At 43.9% G+C, this 19301-nt stretch overlaps 2 protein-coding genes across 4 annotated transcripts; one reads left to right on the top strand and one right to left on the bottom strand.

The window, feature by feature from the left end:
- Positions 1-176: 176 nt before the first annotated feature.
- On the top strand, positions 177-11878 carry tespa1 (thymocyte expressed, positive selection associated 1). Of its 3 annotated transcripts, none has more exons than XM_036530797.1 (12): positions 177-374; positions 1281-1447; positions 1804-1846; positions 4084-4124; positions 5543-5599; positions 7080-7119; positions 7311-7367; positions 7739-7834; positions 7993-8201; positions 8753-10002; positions 10588-10678; positions 11463-11878. In XM_036530797.1, exons 2-12 carry the CDS (start codon positions 1300-1302, stop codon positions 11561-11563), a joined length of 2133 nt encoding a protein of 710 aa, XP_036386690.1. In that variant the 5' UTR covers positions 177-374; positions 1281-1299; the 3' UTR covers positions 11564-11878. The 3 variants fall into 3 exon arrangements, with proteins under 3 accessions (XP_036386690.1, XP_036386693.1, XP_036386692.1); XM_036530800.1 differs by having other exon boundaries at positions 7314-7367; XM_036530799.1 differs by having other exon boundaries at positions 1295-1447.
- A 188-nt stretch (positions 11879-12066) lies between these two features.
- Positions 12067-17402, bottom strand: tarbp2 (TAR (HIV) RNA binding protein 2). The gene is made up of 7 exons (XM_036530804.1): positions 17014-17402; positions 15933-16256; positions 15199-15268; positions 14819-14936; positions 14548-14675; positions 14046-14238; positions 12067-13578 (listed from the first exon to the last, which is right to left on the bottom strand). The coding sequence occupies exons 1-7, from the start codon at positions 17064-17066 to the stop codon at positions 13421-13423; spliced, it is 1044 nt and encodes a 347-aa protein (XP_036386697.1). The 5' UTR covers positions 17067-17402; the 3' UTR covers positions 12067-13420.
- Positions 17403-19301: the final 1899 nt, after the last annotated feature.

Genomic DNA, 19301 nt, shown 5'->3' on the forward strand with positions numbered 1-19301 from the left:
TGGATGATTGGCAATTCAAGAAACAAAATAAAATTATATGATAAAAAAATATCGTTGATACACTGTTACATTGTTCTGTCGGCAAGATCAGGCGCCATGAGATGTCATAGCGCTTTGTGTCTTTCAGCTGACTAAGAGCACTTCCTTTTTCGCCTTCCTTTCTTCGGTTATTATCGCGTCATTTGTCACAAGTGCGTTCTTGACACTTTGAGTTGGCGGGCTGGCTATGGTCTAACTGGACGTGTGCGAGGAGTTATTTTAGGGAGATGGGAGGAAAGATACATTAAATGTCATCATGTACGGATCACAGGTAACTCGGGCGATGAAGAATTCGGCGAGCCATCTAAGAGTGAACTGAATCAACGCGGCAAAAGGTAAACCGATTGCGAGACAAGTCCAAACCTGAACTTGTGTAAAAAAAGAATGTATCTTTTACCATTTTCGCCTGATATTGTAACATTTCAGGCTTTTGTCTCAACAAAGCAGAGTATCAGAGTAGGCTAGATGCACGCCTACAGTAGTTTATTAATAATGAATGCGCACAATGCCGCCGAATGCCCGGACATTTCCCGTAACAGGTTCTTTGCGTTGTCAACGCGGTTGCAGCAGGAACGGTCCAAATTTTAAACTTGCGTTCTTGTACGGATCTGTTCAATGTCAAGGCTGCCACGATTGCATGTTATTTAATGTGACGTCACAGAATTTTTTTGTCTTTCATTATTGTTCGACAACATAAAAGTAACATGAACAGTGTTTTCCAACCGATCAAGGAAGTTAAGCGTTAGATGTAGTCGTTAGGTAGCTATGTATAAGGCTACAACATAATCTAAAGAGTATTCCTCACATCAATCAATAAATAAAGTGAATAGTGTTTTGCTCTTAGAGTAATGTAAGAAATGTCCTTTGACAATCTACTTCTGGTCTCTAAAGCAAATTAAAATGGTTGAATTTAGTGATATCATGGCCTTCATAATTTGTGACCCTCATGGGTTGCAGCAGTGATGTATAGATTATAGTTCTGCGATGCAGGCAGTATTAAGGGGGAATAGATTGGAGTTTAACTTAGATGTTATAAATAATGTCACTTTTAGACTAAAAGACTAAAGGGTGTCATTTTAGAGCACTAAGCACCTGTGATAGAGCTTGTTATATTGAAAAGAAGGTTCAGGTGAGGGTTTCAAGGCTCCAGAAAATAATTTGTTTTAGGGGTAGGGTTAAGCTAATAAGTTGTGTAGGTAATACACTGCAGCTTTTTCTTAACCTGCTTCCTGCACTGAAAGCTGCCTTTGGCCAGGCCTGATGGAGAGCCCTTCCCCGACTGATCGACGCCAGGCATGGGTGCGCACTAGCCGGCACTGGCTCACCCTGGAGGACACGATCCCCCAGGAGACCCAAGAGCTCCCCACCCTCTCCGATGCCCTACCTGATGACGACGTCTTCTTGGAAGGTCAGGGTTATTCTATATATATATGGCACCAAAAGACTGAAACTGTGTGGTTTTAAATGTTTAGAATTCTTGAAGTTTTGTGACCGTCAAACGGTTTGAACTGTTAAGAATTCGCAGTATCTCTAAATGCAAAGCAGTGGTTTACGCTCACTAGATTATAATGTAAACCGAGTAAAAACAAGCAACCGATGGAAACCATTGAGACTCAAAACAGCTAGATGGTGGCTGGAGTGGTGCCGCCTACAGACCCTGGCATGAGAACAGAGAGAAAAAGTGCTAGATCAGCGAGCAGCCAGTGAGCGTGCATCTCAGAGAGCTCCCTTGCACTGCCTTAATGTGTCTGTTTGTTTCCACAGGATGCTCTGCTGGAAAGATCGAGAGCTGGCTCCAAGGCTGTGGGTAAGTGTGTGTGCGCAACATCTGCGTGGGTGTCAAAGACCTGCAAGCTGTCCTGTGCAGAAGCCAGTGCGTCAAAAAAGTGAACAGAAAATAAATATTGGAGCTGGTTTAAACATAGCAAAGCTGCAGGTTGTAATGGCCCTGTTGTCATTTTTTTTAGCACAGATGTCAGTGTAGAGAGGGTGTCAAGCAGATAGAAACTTCTTTCAGATCATTCACTGGACCATTGCTTTGAAAAGCACTGAACTTTGGTACCCTTTTTTAAAGTGGCTTGTCTTTTTCTAAATATAGACGCCACTATTTTCCAACTTCCTATGGTACTGTTTATAACTCCTTACAAAGGTTTGCACCAGGCAAAGGAAACTCACTATGTACTAGTGAAAACAATGAGTGTACGTGGGGGAGCGGGTAGAGTTTTACACTTTCTATTTTCAGTTATGTCTCAAGGAGGATTTCTGAAAGGTTAGAATAGCAACACAGCTGTGAACCTGTGCAAGGTTATTTTATTGAGGGAACTGGGGAACTGGGGAAAGGAATTGCTCTGCTGTCTGTACAATACGTATGGACTTTTTGGGTATTGGGTATTGTTTCACACATCTAAATTACAATGCTCTTTATACACATTTGTACTCATTCATACATACATTCACCCCTGATTAAACAGTAACAAAACCATGATATAACAGGAAAATGTACATATTGGATAATTTTTTCCTGCTTGAAAAGTTAACTAAAACATTATACATTAATCTTATCAAACTTGCTCTACATTCTTCAGCTCTTTTGTTCAAGTTCAGCTCCTCTTTCTTGGGTTTGAACCATAGATGTTCAATTGGATTGATATCTGTAAATTGAGATGGACAGTTGAGAACATTGATTTTGGGCTCAGATTTTTGGGGTAGACTAAATAATGGAAACACAGAATAAGAAAGGACTCATATCTGACGTAAGTAAACAAATCACAATTTAAAATAGGTCTACGCATGTGTTTCTTATTAATGTCAATACTAAAACATTAACAATATGTTTCTGCTGTAATCTTGCTATAATTCTGCTATGATATTTTAAAATCATCATTTTTTCATCATTTTTAATGTGTCGAATATGTTTAGAAACATATTTCTAAAGCACCATGAAATCTAACCAATATTGAAAGAGGTCATATAGTTGCCGAATTACAGGTGCGTCAATCACAGAAAGTTATTTAACGTGTCAGGGGGAATAGTCAAAGTCAAAGCATCAACAGGGATAAATGCACAACTAAAAGGATACTTGTTAAAAAAACCACAAAACAATGGCTAAGAATGACTACAGAACTGACTCTGTACCTCCATGATCCAGTCTCAACAAAAACTGTAAATCATGAGCTTCACAAAGCTAATATTTCTGGCAGCGCTGCCATTTAGAAACTACTTGTTTCTAAGGCCACTGTGTAGTGATCACGATACCTGGATTCCTGGGATCATCTGATGAGTTGTCTGTCACTCTTTTAACTATATTTGTGTGGGTGTATGTTTGAAGAAATCTAAAGTCTTCAATCCACTTTGCTTGTTCCCAACTGTTAAACATTGTGATGCATGTGTGTGTTATGGAATGGGCAGCCATCTCATGGAAGTCATTGGGTCTAATTATTATTGTGTATGGTAGAACTGCAGCCAAGGAACATGAAGCCATTATAGGTGACCAGGTGCACCCTATGGTGCCAACATTGTTTTCCTTAAAGATGTTCCCATATTCCTTGACAATAACACCCCCCTACACCCTGCTAAACAGAATCAAGAGTGGTTTCATAAAAACCAGGATGAAGTCAGACACCTTCCGTGGCCACCACAATCAACAGATCTAAACATCATTATATCTTGATGAAACATAGAGCGCAGAATAGATTTCCACCTGCTTTATCTCTCAGAGGAATGGAAGCTTTCCTTCTTGCAGAATTATCCAATGTCCCACTAGAAACAGTTAAAACATGTATAACAGCATTGCAAGAAGGACTGAAGCTGTCCTGAAGGCACAGGACAGCCAGACTCCTTATTAGTTAATAAATGTTTGTAAAGTTTTGATATCAACACATTGGTGTGCATAAAATACATGTCTGTGCTCCCATCAGTTCATCTGTCGCTGCGCCTGCCGTACTGACTCTCGAGCGATCTAGAGCTGATAGCACAGCTGCTGTGTGCAACTTTCGTGGTAGTTTCATTTCCCTTCCCCTGACTCACTCTATCTTCTCTTGCTAGGCCAGATCTGGGCCCGGAAGACCCCGGTCACATGAGCATAGGTAGGTTTTGCACGAGTCACTGCTCTTCAAGTACATCTGGCTCTTTGTGGACTGCACATGTCATCGGAACCATATAATGACTTCTGTTTTACCTGCAGCACTTCTGCCTGCTTAAAGTTGCCTGAGGGCAGTAGTCAACACTCCTGTATTTGTCAGACTCTTGAAGTCTTAGCTCCTGGAAGCCTCCCGAGATAAACTTAGCCCTTATGTGGTACTTTCTAAAAGCAGTTTGTAAAGATAAGGTGGAGAATGTTTGTACCAGTGGATGTTAGCCTGATGCAGGGGATGGCTTTAGAGGGAACCACTTGTGATGAAGGGGGTGGTTTATTCACCACTCTCTCAGACATCATACCTCTGTGCCAATTCATTTGGTCCAGGAGCGTATTGGTGGAGTCTTTCTGGAGTACAACATTATGTGTGACCTCAGGGGAGGTAGGATATCTATCTGGCCAGCCACCAAATGACAGTAGTCAGGACATGTGGTGCAGTCAATAATGTCTGTTTTCCTTGCACATCAGAGATGTGAACCGGTCAGTCAGAGATGTGGACTTACCCACATCTTACCCAGAGTCTTCAATGTTTAATGAGCTATGCGCTGTTATTCTGTGAGATGTAAGCTTAACTGTTTACATAGTTCAAATATTTACAATATTTTTGTACTGTACACTGTGTACGCATTTTTTAGTTCTAATTGTTCTGCTTTGAATGTGTATTCCTCTTTGATTGGTGTTGTTGGTATGTAGTTGTTTCTGTCATAGAATTTAATTGAGTGTAGGTAAGGGAATCATAGAACAATGGGCAAATACAGGGTTTATTCTGAAGTACAGTGTAATATTGCTTTCACACAAAATGCTCAATTGGGCTGTCTACACTGCATCTCATTATTTCTACTGCGGTAAAAGCGCAACCGTTCCAGAACTGTCTCTGCGGTGCTGTGTCACAGGCTTTACTTCAAAAGTGGCGCTTGAGTTGAGACTGTGTTTGCTCCTGCACGGTTATCAACTATAAGGCGAGAAACCGACAAGTATTAATTTTTTTAAAGAAAAATGGAGGCTGTTCCACTGAGCAGAAATTCAGGTCAGCAAGCTGCTATTCACGAGGAAAAGCTCAGTCACAGAATTCAGTGTTTCATCTTGAGCTCGTGTGAAAGTGTTGTTGGGGATAGCTTGCCAGCAAGAGTCAGTGACATAAACAATCAGACTTTACGACAGATATGTTCAAAGAATACATGTATAACTAAATTGCTTTTTTCTTTCACTTTCACATTCAGTAGAGCAAGCAGTATGTGTGTTGGATATCATTGTATATAAATATACAAGGAATATTGAAGGAATGTCATGTACGTGGAGCATCACAGACATTTGGGCTGTTAAATGGAGATACATGAACATTCCTAACAGCTTTGTTTGTTGTTTTAGAATCTTTGCTCAAAGCCGGGAGCAGTTTTGAAGATGACCTGAGTCTGGGTGCCGAAGGTGAGGATCCAGCCCCTGTTTGAAAGCTGAGCGTGTCGTGATAGTCTCACACTGCATTCTCCATGTCAGTAATTGCTGTTTGGTATGAGAGCTTGATGATACACCCAATTACTGTACCTCTGAGACCCGAGACATGGTGGCCAAAGCAGAAAGAGGCCACACTTACCTGGTTCATATCATCCAGAGTACTGCAAATCTGAATCTGAGACTCTCCCCCTCATACACACATACATACACTGGCCAGTATGGTCAACTAGGAAATGACACGGCAGGGAAATGAAGAGGGGAATCACACAATTTTATTTTGGAATCTTTTCATCTTTTGTTCCGGTCTGTTTTGCATTGTTGTTGTTTGCATCTGCTTCCGTGTGTGTGTGTGTGTGTGTGTGTGTGTGTGTGTGTGTGTGTGTGTGTGTGTTTTCCCGTGCTGGTCAGCTGTGATTGCTGAACCTGCTGTTTGCATTTGCTTCGCCTCTGTTGTCAGGGAAAAGGTCAGTCCATAAAAGTGTAAACAGAGCTTTTGTTACTTATATTTGGTAATCAGCACAAGTACTACCAGTTCTCTCTTGCTGTACCAGTGTCCTGGTGTTACACGAGCTGGAGACCACCTGACTGTGTTCCCCCTGTGAAACAGCTTCTTTCTTCCTCTTTCTCACCTCCCGTGAACATGCTGCTGCATGTTGTCCGCATACCCCATCACAATACAGCACCGCTAAGCTCAGCGCCGACCCCCTTAGACCGTTTAAAACAGCCATGCGCAATTACTGCCTCGCAACAAAGGAGTCTTTGTTTCATTAAAAGCTTTGGTCTCTTCCCTGAGTGACATCCTTGTGCATTTCACTCAGTCCCTGTCACTCTGCCTCTGATTAGGCTGATGATATACAAAGCAAAGATGAGCGTCAGCCCTGGCTGAGTAAAGCATGGCTTGCTGTGGGCTCGGTTATCCTTGTGGCACAAATGTCATGAGTGTAATCAGTCTGATCAGATCCTCTCTGAACGGCGTCATATCTGTCCTGACATCCTCTCAGCTGCCTTTCATAACATCTGTACACTCCAACAAACACGACTGTATACACATGCTTTTTGGATGGCCAAGTTTGAATAGTCGATATTGTCGTTGTTGTAGAAAGTGAGAGGAAGTGAAGAGGTGTGATTATACGGATGTCAAGTTTATAAATGTAAGGCCTCTTACAGCAGCTCAGACATCCAACACCCAAATGTACAAAAACACATATGCACACTTGCACATACACACACACACACGCACACAGAAATAAGTCAAACGATTTCTGTCTTTATTTGAGAGTATTATCCCTCCTGTGGTAAAGCCACTGAATAACATGTCTCACAAGTACACATGCTTTTTCTCAACTCCAGGTGAACCCTCAGGTACATAACCTACTTGACTCATAAATGTAGCTGGATACTGTTTTTATAGTATTGCTGTCATGTAATTGTATCGTATTGTGATATCTCCTAGCAACCATTTTAAATATTGAAGAGAATGGATCAGACATGGGGTAAGAAAAAATCTAATTTCTGATTTGTTACAGCAGGTGCTATCAAACAGAAATATGTATAATCAAAATAAAATAGCATATTTTAATAGCAAGTTCAACTACACAGTTTGTGATGTAAAATATGTAACCAGTGATGTTGTCCGTAATACACTAAAAAGTGTAAACTACTGTTCTCTGTGTGAATGCTTTAGCAGCTGCCCCCTACTGCTGCCACCACCCAGATATCGTCAGAAGGGACTGGCCACCAGGTGATTGTCTATACAGTCCAGCATAGATTCATGTGTGTGTGTGTCTTAATCCCTAAGCTTTTTGCTCCAAGTGTACATTAGTGCTCAGCTGGAAAGTAATTATTTAAGTTGCACTTAGAGCACTCAACAACATCCCACAGAGCAACCCCTGAGGTTTTGATCTGAGTTTGTCTTACAAATTACCACCTTGCAGCCTCTGGGTAATTTTTTGAGTAATGAGTACCGAATCCATCTCCTAAGATTACTGTGTTTCTGTTCAGTCCATATTTCAAACACGCTGTCTGTCTCTCTCTTTGTCCACGTAGCTGTCTTTGTCTCTATGACTTTGTCCTTCCGTTAGTCTGTCTCTCACCGTTTCTCTTTGCCCGCAGCACCCCCCAGCAGAGGCTCACCCTGCCGTTTGCCAACCTGGGCCACAGCATGGCATCCAGTGGCTTCTCCTCCTCTACCAGCAAAACTGCTTCCAGGTGAGAAATACCTTGGGTTACACTACCAAGAATGGATAGCTTCACTGTAATGCACATCCCCCTGACCTGCAGGCCTATCTCCCTTACTTTGCATGTTTGCCCGTTATAGTGTAAATACGAGCATTATCTCCTGATGTCTCCCTCTGCCCCCTGGCCAGCGTGTCCGAGGTGCTGCAGCTGTGTGCGGAGGACGCGGAGGAGACTCTCTACCAGCTGGGCTTCGGCTGCGACGAGCCCCAGGTCACCGCCCGCATCCCCGCCCGCTTCTTCAGCTTCCCCTCCCAGCTGCGCGGCATCAACTTCCGCCTCTTCCTGGAGTCCCAGCTGCAGCGGCTAAAGCAGGAGGACCCGGGACTCTCGCTGGCCAGTAAGACCCCCTGCACACCCACTGTTACTGCTTAAGTCCTCAGCCTTATTGCCTGGGTTACTTACAGGCTGAGAAAACTTCAGATTTCCACCACGTTCCTAAAAGCCCCAGCACCTTTCAATATTACTTTATTTTCATTGAATTCAGTTTGCATTTGTACTGATAAATACTTTCTTCCTTGCAAGTGATGTTCATTTGCTTGCTTTTTATCTGAATTGTATGTAACTCTTTGCATGTTAATTGTAGTTATGGGTGTTTTATTGTTTAATGGGTGATATGTTCAAGGTGCATTTTTTATTCTATATTTAGTTTGAATGCTCATGTGTTGTGAGATGCTCTGGATATGGTCACCTGCTACATGATTTAACGATGATAATAATAACAACAATAACAATAATCATCACCATCATCATCATTAGTGTTTGTGTATTTGTGTGCTCAGGCCCAGAATCAGGCACGCCGATATACCAGAAAATAAAGAAGGGCTTGACAGATAGAATGTCCATTCGATTAGATGTTGATTCTCTGTTCTCTCTGTGTTCCTTTCCCAGGTCGTTTCCGGCAGGTGGAGGTGCTCACAGCGATGGCCAACGCCTTCTATTCGCTGTACTCATATGTGTCGAAGACGCCCCTCCAGAAGCTTGCCCCGCCTGAGTTCACCTTTTCCGCGTCACCGGTGGAGGCCAAGATCGGGCCGCGCTTCTTCAGCAGCGTCCGCAGCGAGCCGCGCTCGCCCGTGGAGCGCTTCAAGGACACTGTGTCCAAAATGTGCCTCTACACAGGCTCCTCCTCCCGTGGCTCTGACTCCGCCTCCCCGCACGCCTCCCCCCGCAAGCGCAGCAGCCTGCCGGAGCTGGTAAACTTCGTCATCGGGAGCAACAAGACGGAAGCCATCCAGGAAGGTGACGCGGAAGACAGGAGTCAGAAGATGGCTGAAGACGCAAGAGTGGGCACGGACGCACAGGGACAGAGGGAATGTGGGATAGAGGGAGACGGAAAGACTGGAGGAGAAGAGGATGGGGCCAGAGAGAGGGACGGTGAAGGACACAGGGAAGGAGACTCTGAGCTAGCCTTGGACGGGATTCAGTGCCAAAGTGCATCACTCGCAGATCAGAAAGTGGTCACCGGAACTGCAGTCCAGCAGTGTGGGTCCAGTCTTGTGGGGTCGCAGCCCTGTCAAATCTCAAGCCCCAGCTCTGACCTGGGCTGCCCAGCGGAGCCTGAACGATTTACCCATCTTGCCCTGCACACTGTCAAACCCGGTGGCAGCTTCTCTCCAGTTCCCAAGTTCACCCAGGACATCATCTGCCCTCAGATAGTAGAGAGGGTCCATCAGGCACCATTCAACTGTCCTCAAGGAAAAGAGACATTGCTTCCTCCTATAGTTGTCCCTGTGCAGGGGGAACGTGGGCATGACAGAACCACTCCTCCAGGTTGTCAGGGTGGGGACCACAAAGGTTCAGCCAAGGCATGTGTAGCATTAGACATTATTGCTGAAGAATCAAAGTCAGAAGAGGATGAGAGCTGTTTGGGACATCTCCATCCAGATGGCATTAGACCACTGGCATCCACACCTGCCTTCTACCCTATCTGTACCGGACAGGAGTCACCTTGCCGTATCACTGTTACTGGCTGGGAAGGTGACACCACCACCAGTTACACAGACACCCCTAAGAAGTGCCAAGCCACCCCAAACCCAGACTCGGAGGGGAACCAGCATTATCTGAGTCCTGTCAGACCGCCAGCTCTGGGACAAGCTCCCCAGAGCAACCAGCAGGCAAACTCCTTTGAGCTGGAGGAGGTATGGCTACATGTTCACCCCATTAAAACCCCTCTCTCCAATCCAATTCTACTGACAAGGTTCTATCCTAAGTTTCCAGGGCACCTCCATGAAAGGAGATTTGGGTGAATTAAAGAATAAATTATTACATTAATGACATTTAGAAGATACTCTTATCCAGAGTGACTTACATGGGTTTAAATTTTTACACTATCCATTTATACAGCTAGATATTTACTGAGGCAGTTGCTGGTTAAGTATCTTGCCTGAGGGTATAGCAGCAGTGACCCAGTTGGTTGTGAGCCCCGCTCCTTACCACTATCCTACACTGCCACCCCCCCCCCATTAAAACCCCCAACCTTTACAGTATGGTGCCTCCCTGTTTCTATACACCACACTTCTTTTGTCTTCTCTGTCGTCTGAGTTCCCCACCTTGACTCGTCTGCTGTGTGGCTTCGGATGGTGAATCTCTGGGCTTACATCTGAATTCTGCAGACAAGATTCCATCATGCCTTATCAGGGCACCTCCATTAAAGGAGGTTGGGGTCAAGAAATGAATAATCGCAAAACTATTCATGAAATTTGTATCACATGATTTCCAAACAGGTCCACAGTGCAGGGGAGGATGACATGGGCCAGTCAGAAGGTCGGAGTGCAGTGGCTTCGTCTCTGCTGTCAGCCGTAAAACGACGCGGAGGTGAGTCATCTCGGCGCCGGCCCACAAGTTAAAGCCACTTTAAGGGCCAATCTTACTCAGTCATACTTTTGCATTATCTTGCCCACATCTTTGCTGAGATGTAACAATCTTGCTGACATTCTATTTTTTTGTCCACCTGAGAAATTACTTCATATTTATATTTCATATTTCATTCGTTCATAGTTAGAATGTACAAGGGTGTCATAATTCTTTACACAGCAATGAATTTTTCTGGGAAAAAGGCTGAGGGAAAATGATTGTAGTTCAGAGAAATGTGTGCTGATCTCAGTATTAAACGTCAGAGCATAAATGCAAGTTAAACTTTATCCTGTTTCAATTCTTATTAAACATCAGAACATCCAGTGAAGTTAAATGTTTCAATTCACCTTCATCCTCAGTGCACACTACAAAATCTACAGTTAAAAAGAACCCATGTAAATCATCAGCAGCTTCTTTTTTTAAAATGGTGGAAGCAGCCTTATTCATAAAGCTGTAACACTACAAGCTGTAGAAATGTGTGTGGTGGCGTGAGGGGGTGGTGTTGATCAGTATCATTCCTGTCACTGTGCCAGAGTGTGAACTGGCCTATTTGTCACGATACACACTATTAGCGTTTTTTTAAAACATATTCTGGGAAGCCACCTGACAGGAAGCGCAAGTTAAAATTCTGTCAGTCTTTTTTTTTTTTTTCAAACTGTGAAGAAATCTATTCTTGATTTCAAAAAGCATATTGGGGCAGCACAATCACCAACACGCATGCATTTCCGCAATCCTCTGTGTGCAGGCCTTCCTCTGCGAGGAGACAGCGTACAGTCAGACAGCAGCGGCTACGCTGAGGAAGACTTCAACCCTTCTTCCTCATCCCCGGAGGGAGAGGGAAGCTGAGAGCGACAATCCAGCAAACGCCACTCACTCTGGGAGCGACCGAGAACTCTCAGATGGACTTCATAATGACCCGCCCGTGGCTGGGTCTCTCCGTGTGTGTGTGTGTGTGTGTGTGTGCTTTAAATTACAATCAAATTGTGTGAATGAGTCTGTGAACTGCCTTGTGTGCCTTAGACTGGGGACAGGTTTCTCATGAGACAGTGGATGAGCAACCCTGGGGGTGTGTTGAGTGCGTGTGAGGAGGTCTCACAGTGTTGAGCCCTGCGGAGAGCACATTTTTATGAGCTCTTTTACTTCTGCTGTTAATATTACACAGGAGTTAATGCATCTGTTTCTGACACTGTAAGCTTGACTTTAAATCTTTGTAGACCTGGTATTATTTATTGATGGATTTTAATGAAGGGTTTTATAATTTATTAAAGTGCTTCTTCAGTATGTCTCTTCTTTTTTTCGCATTTTAATTCTTTTCCGAAAACAAAACAGACTGTGGGTAAATTGCCAGGAAAGAGACATTTTATTATTAAAAAAAGAAAAGAACAAGAAACGTGAACAAAAAAGCCTTATACAAATCTTTAGGACATTGCTGGACGTACCTCATTTAATTTTATATTTGGACAAAGGTGTGTTGCAAAGAACATGCATTTCAATGCATAGCAGTGTGTCAACATTTTGCAACTGAGGCAAAAACAACACATACCCACTGAGGCTGGCAATAGCACTGTCCACCCACTCACTGATATTGACATGCCGAATAACTTCTGATCACTATGTACACTCTTCTAGTGGAATAAGATTATTTTTAAATTGAGAAACAGAAGAAAGGAATTGTACAAAAACTATGTCTTGGGAGGGTTTGTTAATAAATTACTATAAAGTTAAATTCATTCTGGTAATATCGATTTGAAAACATTACCCTACAGAATTAAGAAATTCATTGATTTATTAAATTAATATGTCTGCATATCTACTACTTTTCCTTAGAGGGCACATGAAATAACATTTTCCCAGTAATTTTGAGCTAATTGGCTTTTATGTTAAACGCAGCACACTTTCACACTCAAAGCACACTGTTATGTGCTGAGGTAGGAGGTCACCTTGAATGAGGCATCATACTTAAGAATTTAAAAGCCCTTGCAGGCAAGGGACATGGTCTCTAAGACCTATACAAAGAAGGATAGAAACCACAAGCTTTAAAAGTTGTCAAAGGATCCACTGAGTTTGGATAAAAACGGATCCAATGTTTTCAGTGGGGATTTTTAGTTGCATTTTGTTTTGATTTAAAATGTCAAAAAACAACAATGACAAATTACATTAAAAACAGGGATTTTTTTCTGATTGCTCCCATCTGGAAAAATATTACATTGTGGCAAGTAAAATCCTCGACTGTTATCCACGCTCCCAGTAAACAATCCAAGAAGCTTAGGGATAGAGGGCTTTATGGGAGAGGTAAAATTCATTCACTGAAAAATCATAACCACCCCTCTTCCCTACAATGTCCCTGATGTGAACTATTCAAATCCCACTCTCTCCTCACCGTGGGTACAGCTGCAGGAGGTGATGTGATCACCTCATCACATCATCGCGTGATGTCAGTGCTGCCCCCTCCTGTTCAAATACTGTAATGGCATCAGGAATTCTCCGATGGCAGTGTGGCAAGGGGTCATTCACAAATCTGAGGTGGGTGTTCCTACACCGAGTTAGTGCTCATTTCAGGGAGCTGTAGGTGAAGTATTGGGGTCAAAAAGGTTTGCATGACATCACTTCCTCCTACACCAATGATGGCAAAGGCTGGCTGCTGAAATCTTATTTCAACATGTTTGAAGGCGACAAAGGAAGACGAGGAAAGACAGAGGAGGCTCACTTCCCGCCGGCCATGATCTTGAGATACTGCAGTGCATTGTGGGCAGCACTGGCACGGGCAGCGTCCTGGCTGGGTGCAAAGCCGTGGCACACAGTGATGGGCTGGGTGGACAGCTCCACCAGACACTGGCAAAGGCCACTCAGACTGCGCTCCTCTGAGGGGAGAAAGACACGCGATTCAAATGGTAAATTAATCACACGAACCCCTTCCCATATACATAATACTCAACGTGTAAGAGGCCTGCTCCACATTACTTCTAAAAATATGGAGGGAAAATGTGACCAGGAACAGCCTACATTTAGTGGTAGGATTGTGGGCACGGCTTTTGGGAGGTCTACAAATTATTTTTAGAAATAGTTGGAGGCAATTACACAAGGCGTGACATAAGTAAAGTAACTTTCATAGCACATTTAACATTAGCATCTGACCTCAGCAGCAACCGACAGAAATACCTCAAGACCACTATAGACTTAATCACAATCACAACTGAACCTGCAATTGTGGGTAGCCCCATTATTAAGCTCCCTTTTAGGGTATATGATGTAGTAGGGGGATGTTATGGAGAGTGGATGCTGCTGAGGATGAGGTGAAAAACGGAAGGCGGAGCTGAAAAACACCTACCTATGTCCAGGTAGCTGACGTCGAAGCGCTGCTCCTCGGACAGGTCGTGCAGCAGGGAGCAGAAGTTGGAGTTGGGCTGGCCCAGGGGGTGGCTGCGTAGCTGCAGAATCTTCTCCCCGGCGGAGTTCCGCAGAGAGTCCCACGTGCAGCCGAAGCCTTTGCACTTTCCTCCTTCGAGCCTGCCGCCCAAATGCTGGAGGGGGGGAGAGGGGGAGCGGAGGGGGAGGGGGAGAACCATCAGCGAGGCTACCACAGACATGCACACAAACTCAGATGTCTTACTGTACACTGTAAAATCGTTATGTCCTACCCAAAGTTAAATTCCAGGAAAAGATGAAGAAAATAACTGAAATGTTTCTTCATGAAGTGTACATCTCCGCAGAGGAGATGCCCTGATGCTGGAGTACTGCAGGGAAATCTCTAAGACTGTGAAAACACACAGCAGTATGTTCCCACTGGACTCGGTGCTGAATCCCACTGAGTCCCACTGAATCCCTCTCACCATGTTGAAGGTGTCATCTTCGGTCTCAGCCTCATGGCTACTGCGCAGGTCCACAGGCACGTCGTGGATGCGGGACAGCATCTTCGCGGCAGCATTCCGCTTGGCGAGCTTTTTCGATGTGCCGCTACCTGGACAAGTAGGACAGCATTGCAACAGAACACAGTCAAGAGATCATTCTATGATAGAGAGGGAGAGAGAATGCCTACAAGACATTACAGGAAAAACGGCAATCGTTCACAAAAAAAATCTTTAACTGAATGATTATATCCACCAATCTCAACGAATCTCTCCACTCGGCAGGTCATAGTAAACTCCTTCCGATGTGCCGGCCCGGATTCCTGGGTCACGGTGTACTCTGGCAAACGCCATCCTTTCTGCACCACCAGCTCCTGTGAGTGGAGGACAATGAGCGTCAGGAGGAGGCCACAGGGATACAGAGTACAAGCATAAAGAAAAGCAGATGATGTCAGAGACATGTAAATCGCAATAAAGGAAACAAGCAATAAGAAACACAATCAGAGTTAATGACAAAGGATAAGAGGTCAGAGAATGCGAAGACTGAATGCACAGCTAGAGAAAGCAAATATGGCATTTACAAGCTTGAACCAGTTTGGACTGTTACAATACTACCATTATCAAGGTGAACCTCACCTGCAGAGCCCCCACTGGATTGCATTCTGCCTGCTGTGTGGAACTGGACACTTTCATCTCTGAATGGGGGCTGGAAGGGACAAAAAGGCAACCTGTGGTTATGTTACTCGCCACACACAGACAGACACAAACTCCTCCCCCTGGTTTCAGCAGTTACCATTCTCTTCTGTGGCCCCCAGGACTAACCGACAAGTCGGGAGAGCACATATATTTTCCAGTGCACAGCAAAAACCCTTCAGACTACCCTTTGCCTCTGATCCCTCCCCTCCTAACTTCATGACAAAAGCTTAGAGGTAAAACCTGACAAACAAGTCAGGGAGGCAAAAGTAGAAAGAAACAGTAGTAGGTGCTATTAGCCGAGTATGTGTTTGGACCCTACCAAAGTAATTACTCCTTTTGTGACAGTATGTCCCACAATATGATTATATTTCAAGTATGACACCAATGAATTCACTATCTATACGGCTTAGTGCTTAACTCTACTGAGCACTACTTGAGTTGCTGTGGATAAGAGCACCTGTCAGATGAAGAACTGCACATTTATGTGTTATCCACTAAAACAAAGCTTGGTTACTGTAGCAAAATGCAGTGTAGCGCAATACATTTAGCTCAAATACAAGCATGCTCTCCCTCCTGACACTAAACTAGAGAAATTAGAGAGACACACCTGCCCTATTATTACTACTACCCTCATGCATAATTCATTCCACCGAGGACACCATGAAGATACTCACCTCACTCCTTCAATGGGCACCTCCACCCCCGCCACTGCTCCCTCACCTGCTCCTCCACCTCCTCCCCCTCCTGCTCCCCCGAGCCCTCCTTTCAGCATCTTGAGGGCCGCCTCAGCTGCCTTGTGCTTCGCGGCCTTTTTGCTGGGCCCTTGGCCGGTGCAGCTTATCTCGCCCACGGACACGCGGAAAGTGAAGTTGGGTTGGTGGGCCTGACCCTCCGCCTTCAGCAGGTCGTACACTGGGGTCTTGCCTATCCGCGTTCCATACTCCTGCAGCAAACTTATGGGCGTCTTCCCCGGGTTCACAGCCAGCATTTGCTCAATACTGTTAAGCAAGGAAAAGGGGCGGATATCAAAAGCGCTGCCCTGGAGGCTCAACTGAATGTCCAACACAAGTGGCTGTACTGGTGGTTACCGCACAATTGTTTCATCGGAAAGATGAACTAAGCAACGCTACTGATGTAAAGTCAGTTAATCACGACCAATGTGGCTATAGGCAACCATCTAGCCATATTGACAAATCTTGTATGTGAAAGCGCAAACAGTCAAGACATGCATGACAATTACAGCTAACTAAGCAATAAAAACTCCGCTCTTTGTCTTTGATAGCTAGTGTAAAACCGTTCGCAATAACATATAATTTCGCTTGCTAGCTAGCTTGCAAACTAATTGATAAAATAATGAAAGGGATAAGTATATGAATTGTTACAAATGCAACAGAAAAAAAACCATTCGCTGCCAGAATAAAAAGCACAACTACAGATAACCTTGCATCTGCACGAAAACAGGTCTGGTTCAGGATGAGAAACCATTTGTGAAGTGTGTCAATCCAACTAACAAACGTTTTCTATATTTATGTCCTTCATTCAATCGGTCATTTTGCTTTACCGGCTAACAAGCGTTTTTTCTGGCCGGTTAAGTAACTATTGTTGCTCTAGCACGTGTGTATGGGCAAGGAGTACAGCTAACTACCTAGCAAGCCAGCCATCGTAGCATCATGTATCTCATGCCAGTTATTTCTTAACCTGTCTTGCTAACTGGCTAGCTACATTCAGCTAGCTTTGTATCTTAGGTGACCCTACCTGGAACACCCAGAGTTTCTCTTGCAGTGGCCCGGTGTTTTCTCGTCGTTCATTCCCTATTTAAAGAGCGAAGCCAAACAGTTTCGGATTGCAGACACCCCCCACAACTGACAAAACCTCTTATTGTCATTAACAGCTCCCACGGCGGCGGCGGCGGTGGCAGCGACATGAAGAATCGCCGTCCCCGCTTGTCTACCTAATTTTCCCCACCATATAACTGAGCAGGACGACTGCAACGTTGCATTTGACGTCTGTCCCTGACACCGGCGGCTCCGGGCAAATCGTGCTGTCAAGATCTGATCTAGAATCGGCTAAACCGGCCTTTGTCGTAAGCCTCCACCATTCTGATCAAACAGGTTAAGATGAGCCGGGGTCAGTGTTAACACACGACAGACCCATTCCCGAAAAGACTTATTCGCCCTATCAAACTAAACCACACTCAGACTGGACCATCCAACATCTCACGTTTTCATTGGTCCTTTCGTGAACTGCCTTGTTTTCATTGGTCTTCATTTTGACTGACAGAAACTTACGCGATTTTGCAGATAATTAGACCACATGCTTTTAACTACCGGTAGATTTTTTTTTATGATATCATGGGTTTGAACTTCGCGAAACATGGCCCGAGACAGGCCTGATTTTAGATGCTTAATAGCCAGGCTTGGTTGTTCACTAAGCAATTTAGAGTAGGTTGTGCACAGGTCCACCATTGTCTTCCCTTCACCTGGCAGTCCCAATGTAGTCATCAGTTTCTATGATAACCTAATCTAAATGACATAAAGATCAGTGAATCTGTGCGCTTGTCCTGAGCTGAGGCCCCTGGATAAGCAACATAGCCAAGCAAACTAACCCATGTTCTGTATGTCCAGATTGTCCACCCTAGGAGCCAAGATGAGCCAGTGTCAAGCGTCAGACTTTGGGGCTAAATAAAGTTCAACTATTAACATAAGGCTGGTCAACACAACAGGTCCTCACTTAAGAGTCCCGCCTTCCATATTAACTGTTTCAGTATGGTCAGTGGTTTACTAGCCATGGTAGTAGTAAAATGCCAGTAGGGACCAGAAACCAAACATGTACATGCATGGGGCAGCACTGTTCCTCTCAAACAGTTCTGTCAGAATGCCATTGTTGATAGACACTGAGTAAGGGTGGAGTCATCCAAAAATGAACAATTAAAACCTGCTGTCTTCTCCACCCCTCACCATTTTCCAGCTCACAGGCATATTCTGTGATGGCAGAAAATCAGAAAATGTGTCCATTGAGGTGAGGAGGACAGGGGCTGGTTTGGGATGCAGCACAAGTCTAAATGCTAATATCCACTTCCCTCAAGCTCCGGAACTTCAGAACAAACCACAAATTTTTTCATTCTTTGTTGCTCTGTGAAACTCTGAATTGCTCTGTACTGTGTTATTATTGAGCAGTGATTGGGCAGAGTCATCTGCATAGGTCATCCCATCCATGGAACCCCACATACAAACCGTTACCAATATTCTAAGAATCAGTAAGTCACATCACATTTTTAAAGGAATGATGAATAAAAAGCCTAGTTAAAGAATATGCTTGACATGGCTGTATTCTCTGCAAACGATACAGTCACCATAGGGGGGCAGCATGCACATTGTTTTTCTGTGCGGGCATGTGGCATTTTGAAAACCTTCCAGTTAATCGATTCTCATAAAAAATTAAAAATATTGATGAACTGATTTTCTAACCACATTCCACAACCACACTCATTCATTTGATTTCTACTGGATTGGAAGCATCTTTTACCCAGCATTCCAATGCACAATATTTCTATTTATTTATATTACATATTGTTATTTTAGCTGGATTTTGCATGGATTTTTAAGAGGAAAAAGAGACGTGGGGGTTTTGACTGAACCTTGAGTGAACTTTGAGTGAACATCTGGTAAGTCAGATTTGATTTAATGTCTTCACTTTTGAAACTGGGTGTTTCACTTTCAGTTTCACTTACTTGCTGTAAAACACCTGGTTTCAAAAGGGAATACATTAAATTGGATCTGCCTAATAAAGAATATATCTTTTTTGGAAACCTGGAGAGTACAAAGGACAACAGAACAGCCTAAATTCTTGAGCATAAACTGTCTGGGGCCATGTAGACATTTAAAATGTGAGTTATATAGAATGGAAATAAGACTACATTGACAGAGAGTTTTTGAGGGGTCCCAAAGGAGGTTCCAGATATTAATATAACTTACCAAATCTGACGAACGGATCTCCTATGTCTTTATAGGTAACAAATGGGAGAAGAATGCATGCATGTAATT

The sequence above is a fragment of the Megalops cyprinoides genome, chromosome 6 (assembly GCF_013368585.1).
Source record: "Megalops cyprinoides isolate fMegCyp1 chromosome 6, fMegCyp1.pri, whole genome shotgun sequence".
In the NCBI taxonomy this organism is placed as follows: domain Eukaryota; kingdom Metazoa; phylum Chordata; class Actinopteri; order Elopiformes; family Megalopidae; genus Megalops; species Megalops cyprinoides.

Excerpts from the sequence above, each read along its gene's own strand:
- tarbp2 (XM_036530804.1), bottom strand. The coding sequence starts at position 17,066 with ATGAACGACGAGAAAACACCGGGCCACTGCAAGAGAAACTCTGGGTGT. Across the intron at positions 15,269-15,932 it reads GTGCCCATTGAAGGAGTGAG|CCCCCATTCAGAGATGAAAG; the intron begins GTGAGTATCTTC and ends TGTCCCTTCCAG. Across the intron at positions 14,937-15,198 it reads ATCCAGTGGGGGCTCTGCAG|GAGCTGGTGGTGCAGAAAGG; the intron begins GTGAGGTTCACC and ends CTCCACTCACAG.
- tespa1 (XM_036530797.1), top strand. The coding sequence starts at position 1,300 with ATGGAGAGCCCTTCCCCGACTGATCGACGCCAGGCATGGGTGCGCACT. Across the intron at positions 5,600-7,079 it reads CCTGAGTCTGGGTGCCGAAG|CAACCATTTTAAATATTGAA; the intron begins GTGAGGATCCAG and ends GATATCTCCTAG. Across the intron at positions 7,120-7,310 it reads GAGAATGGATCAGACATGGG|CAGCTGCCCCCTACTGCTGC; the intron begins GTAAGAAAAAAT and ends TGAATGCTTTAG.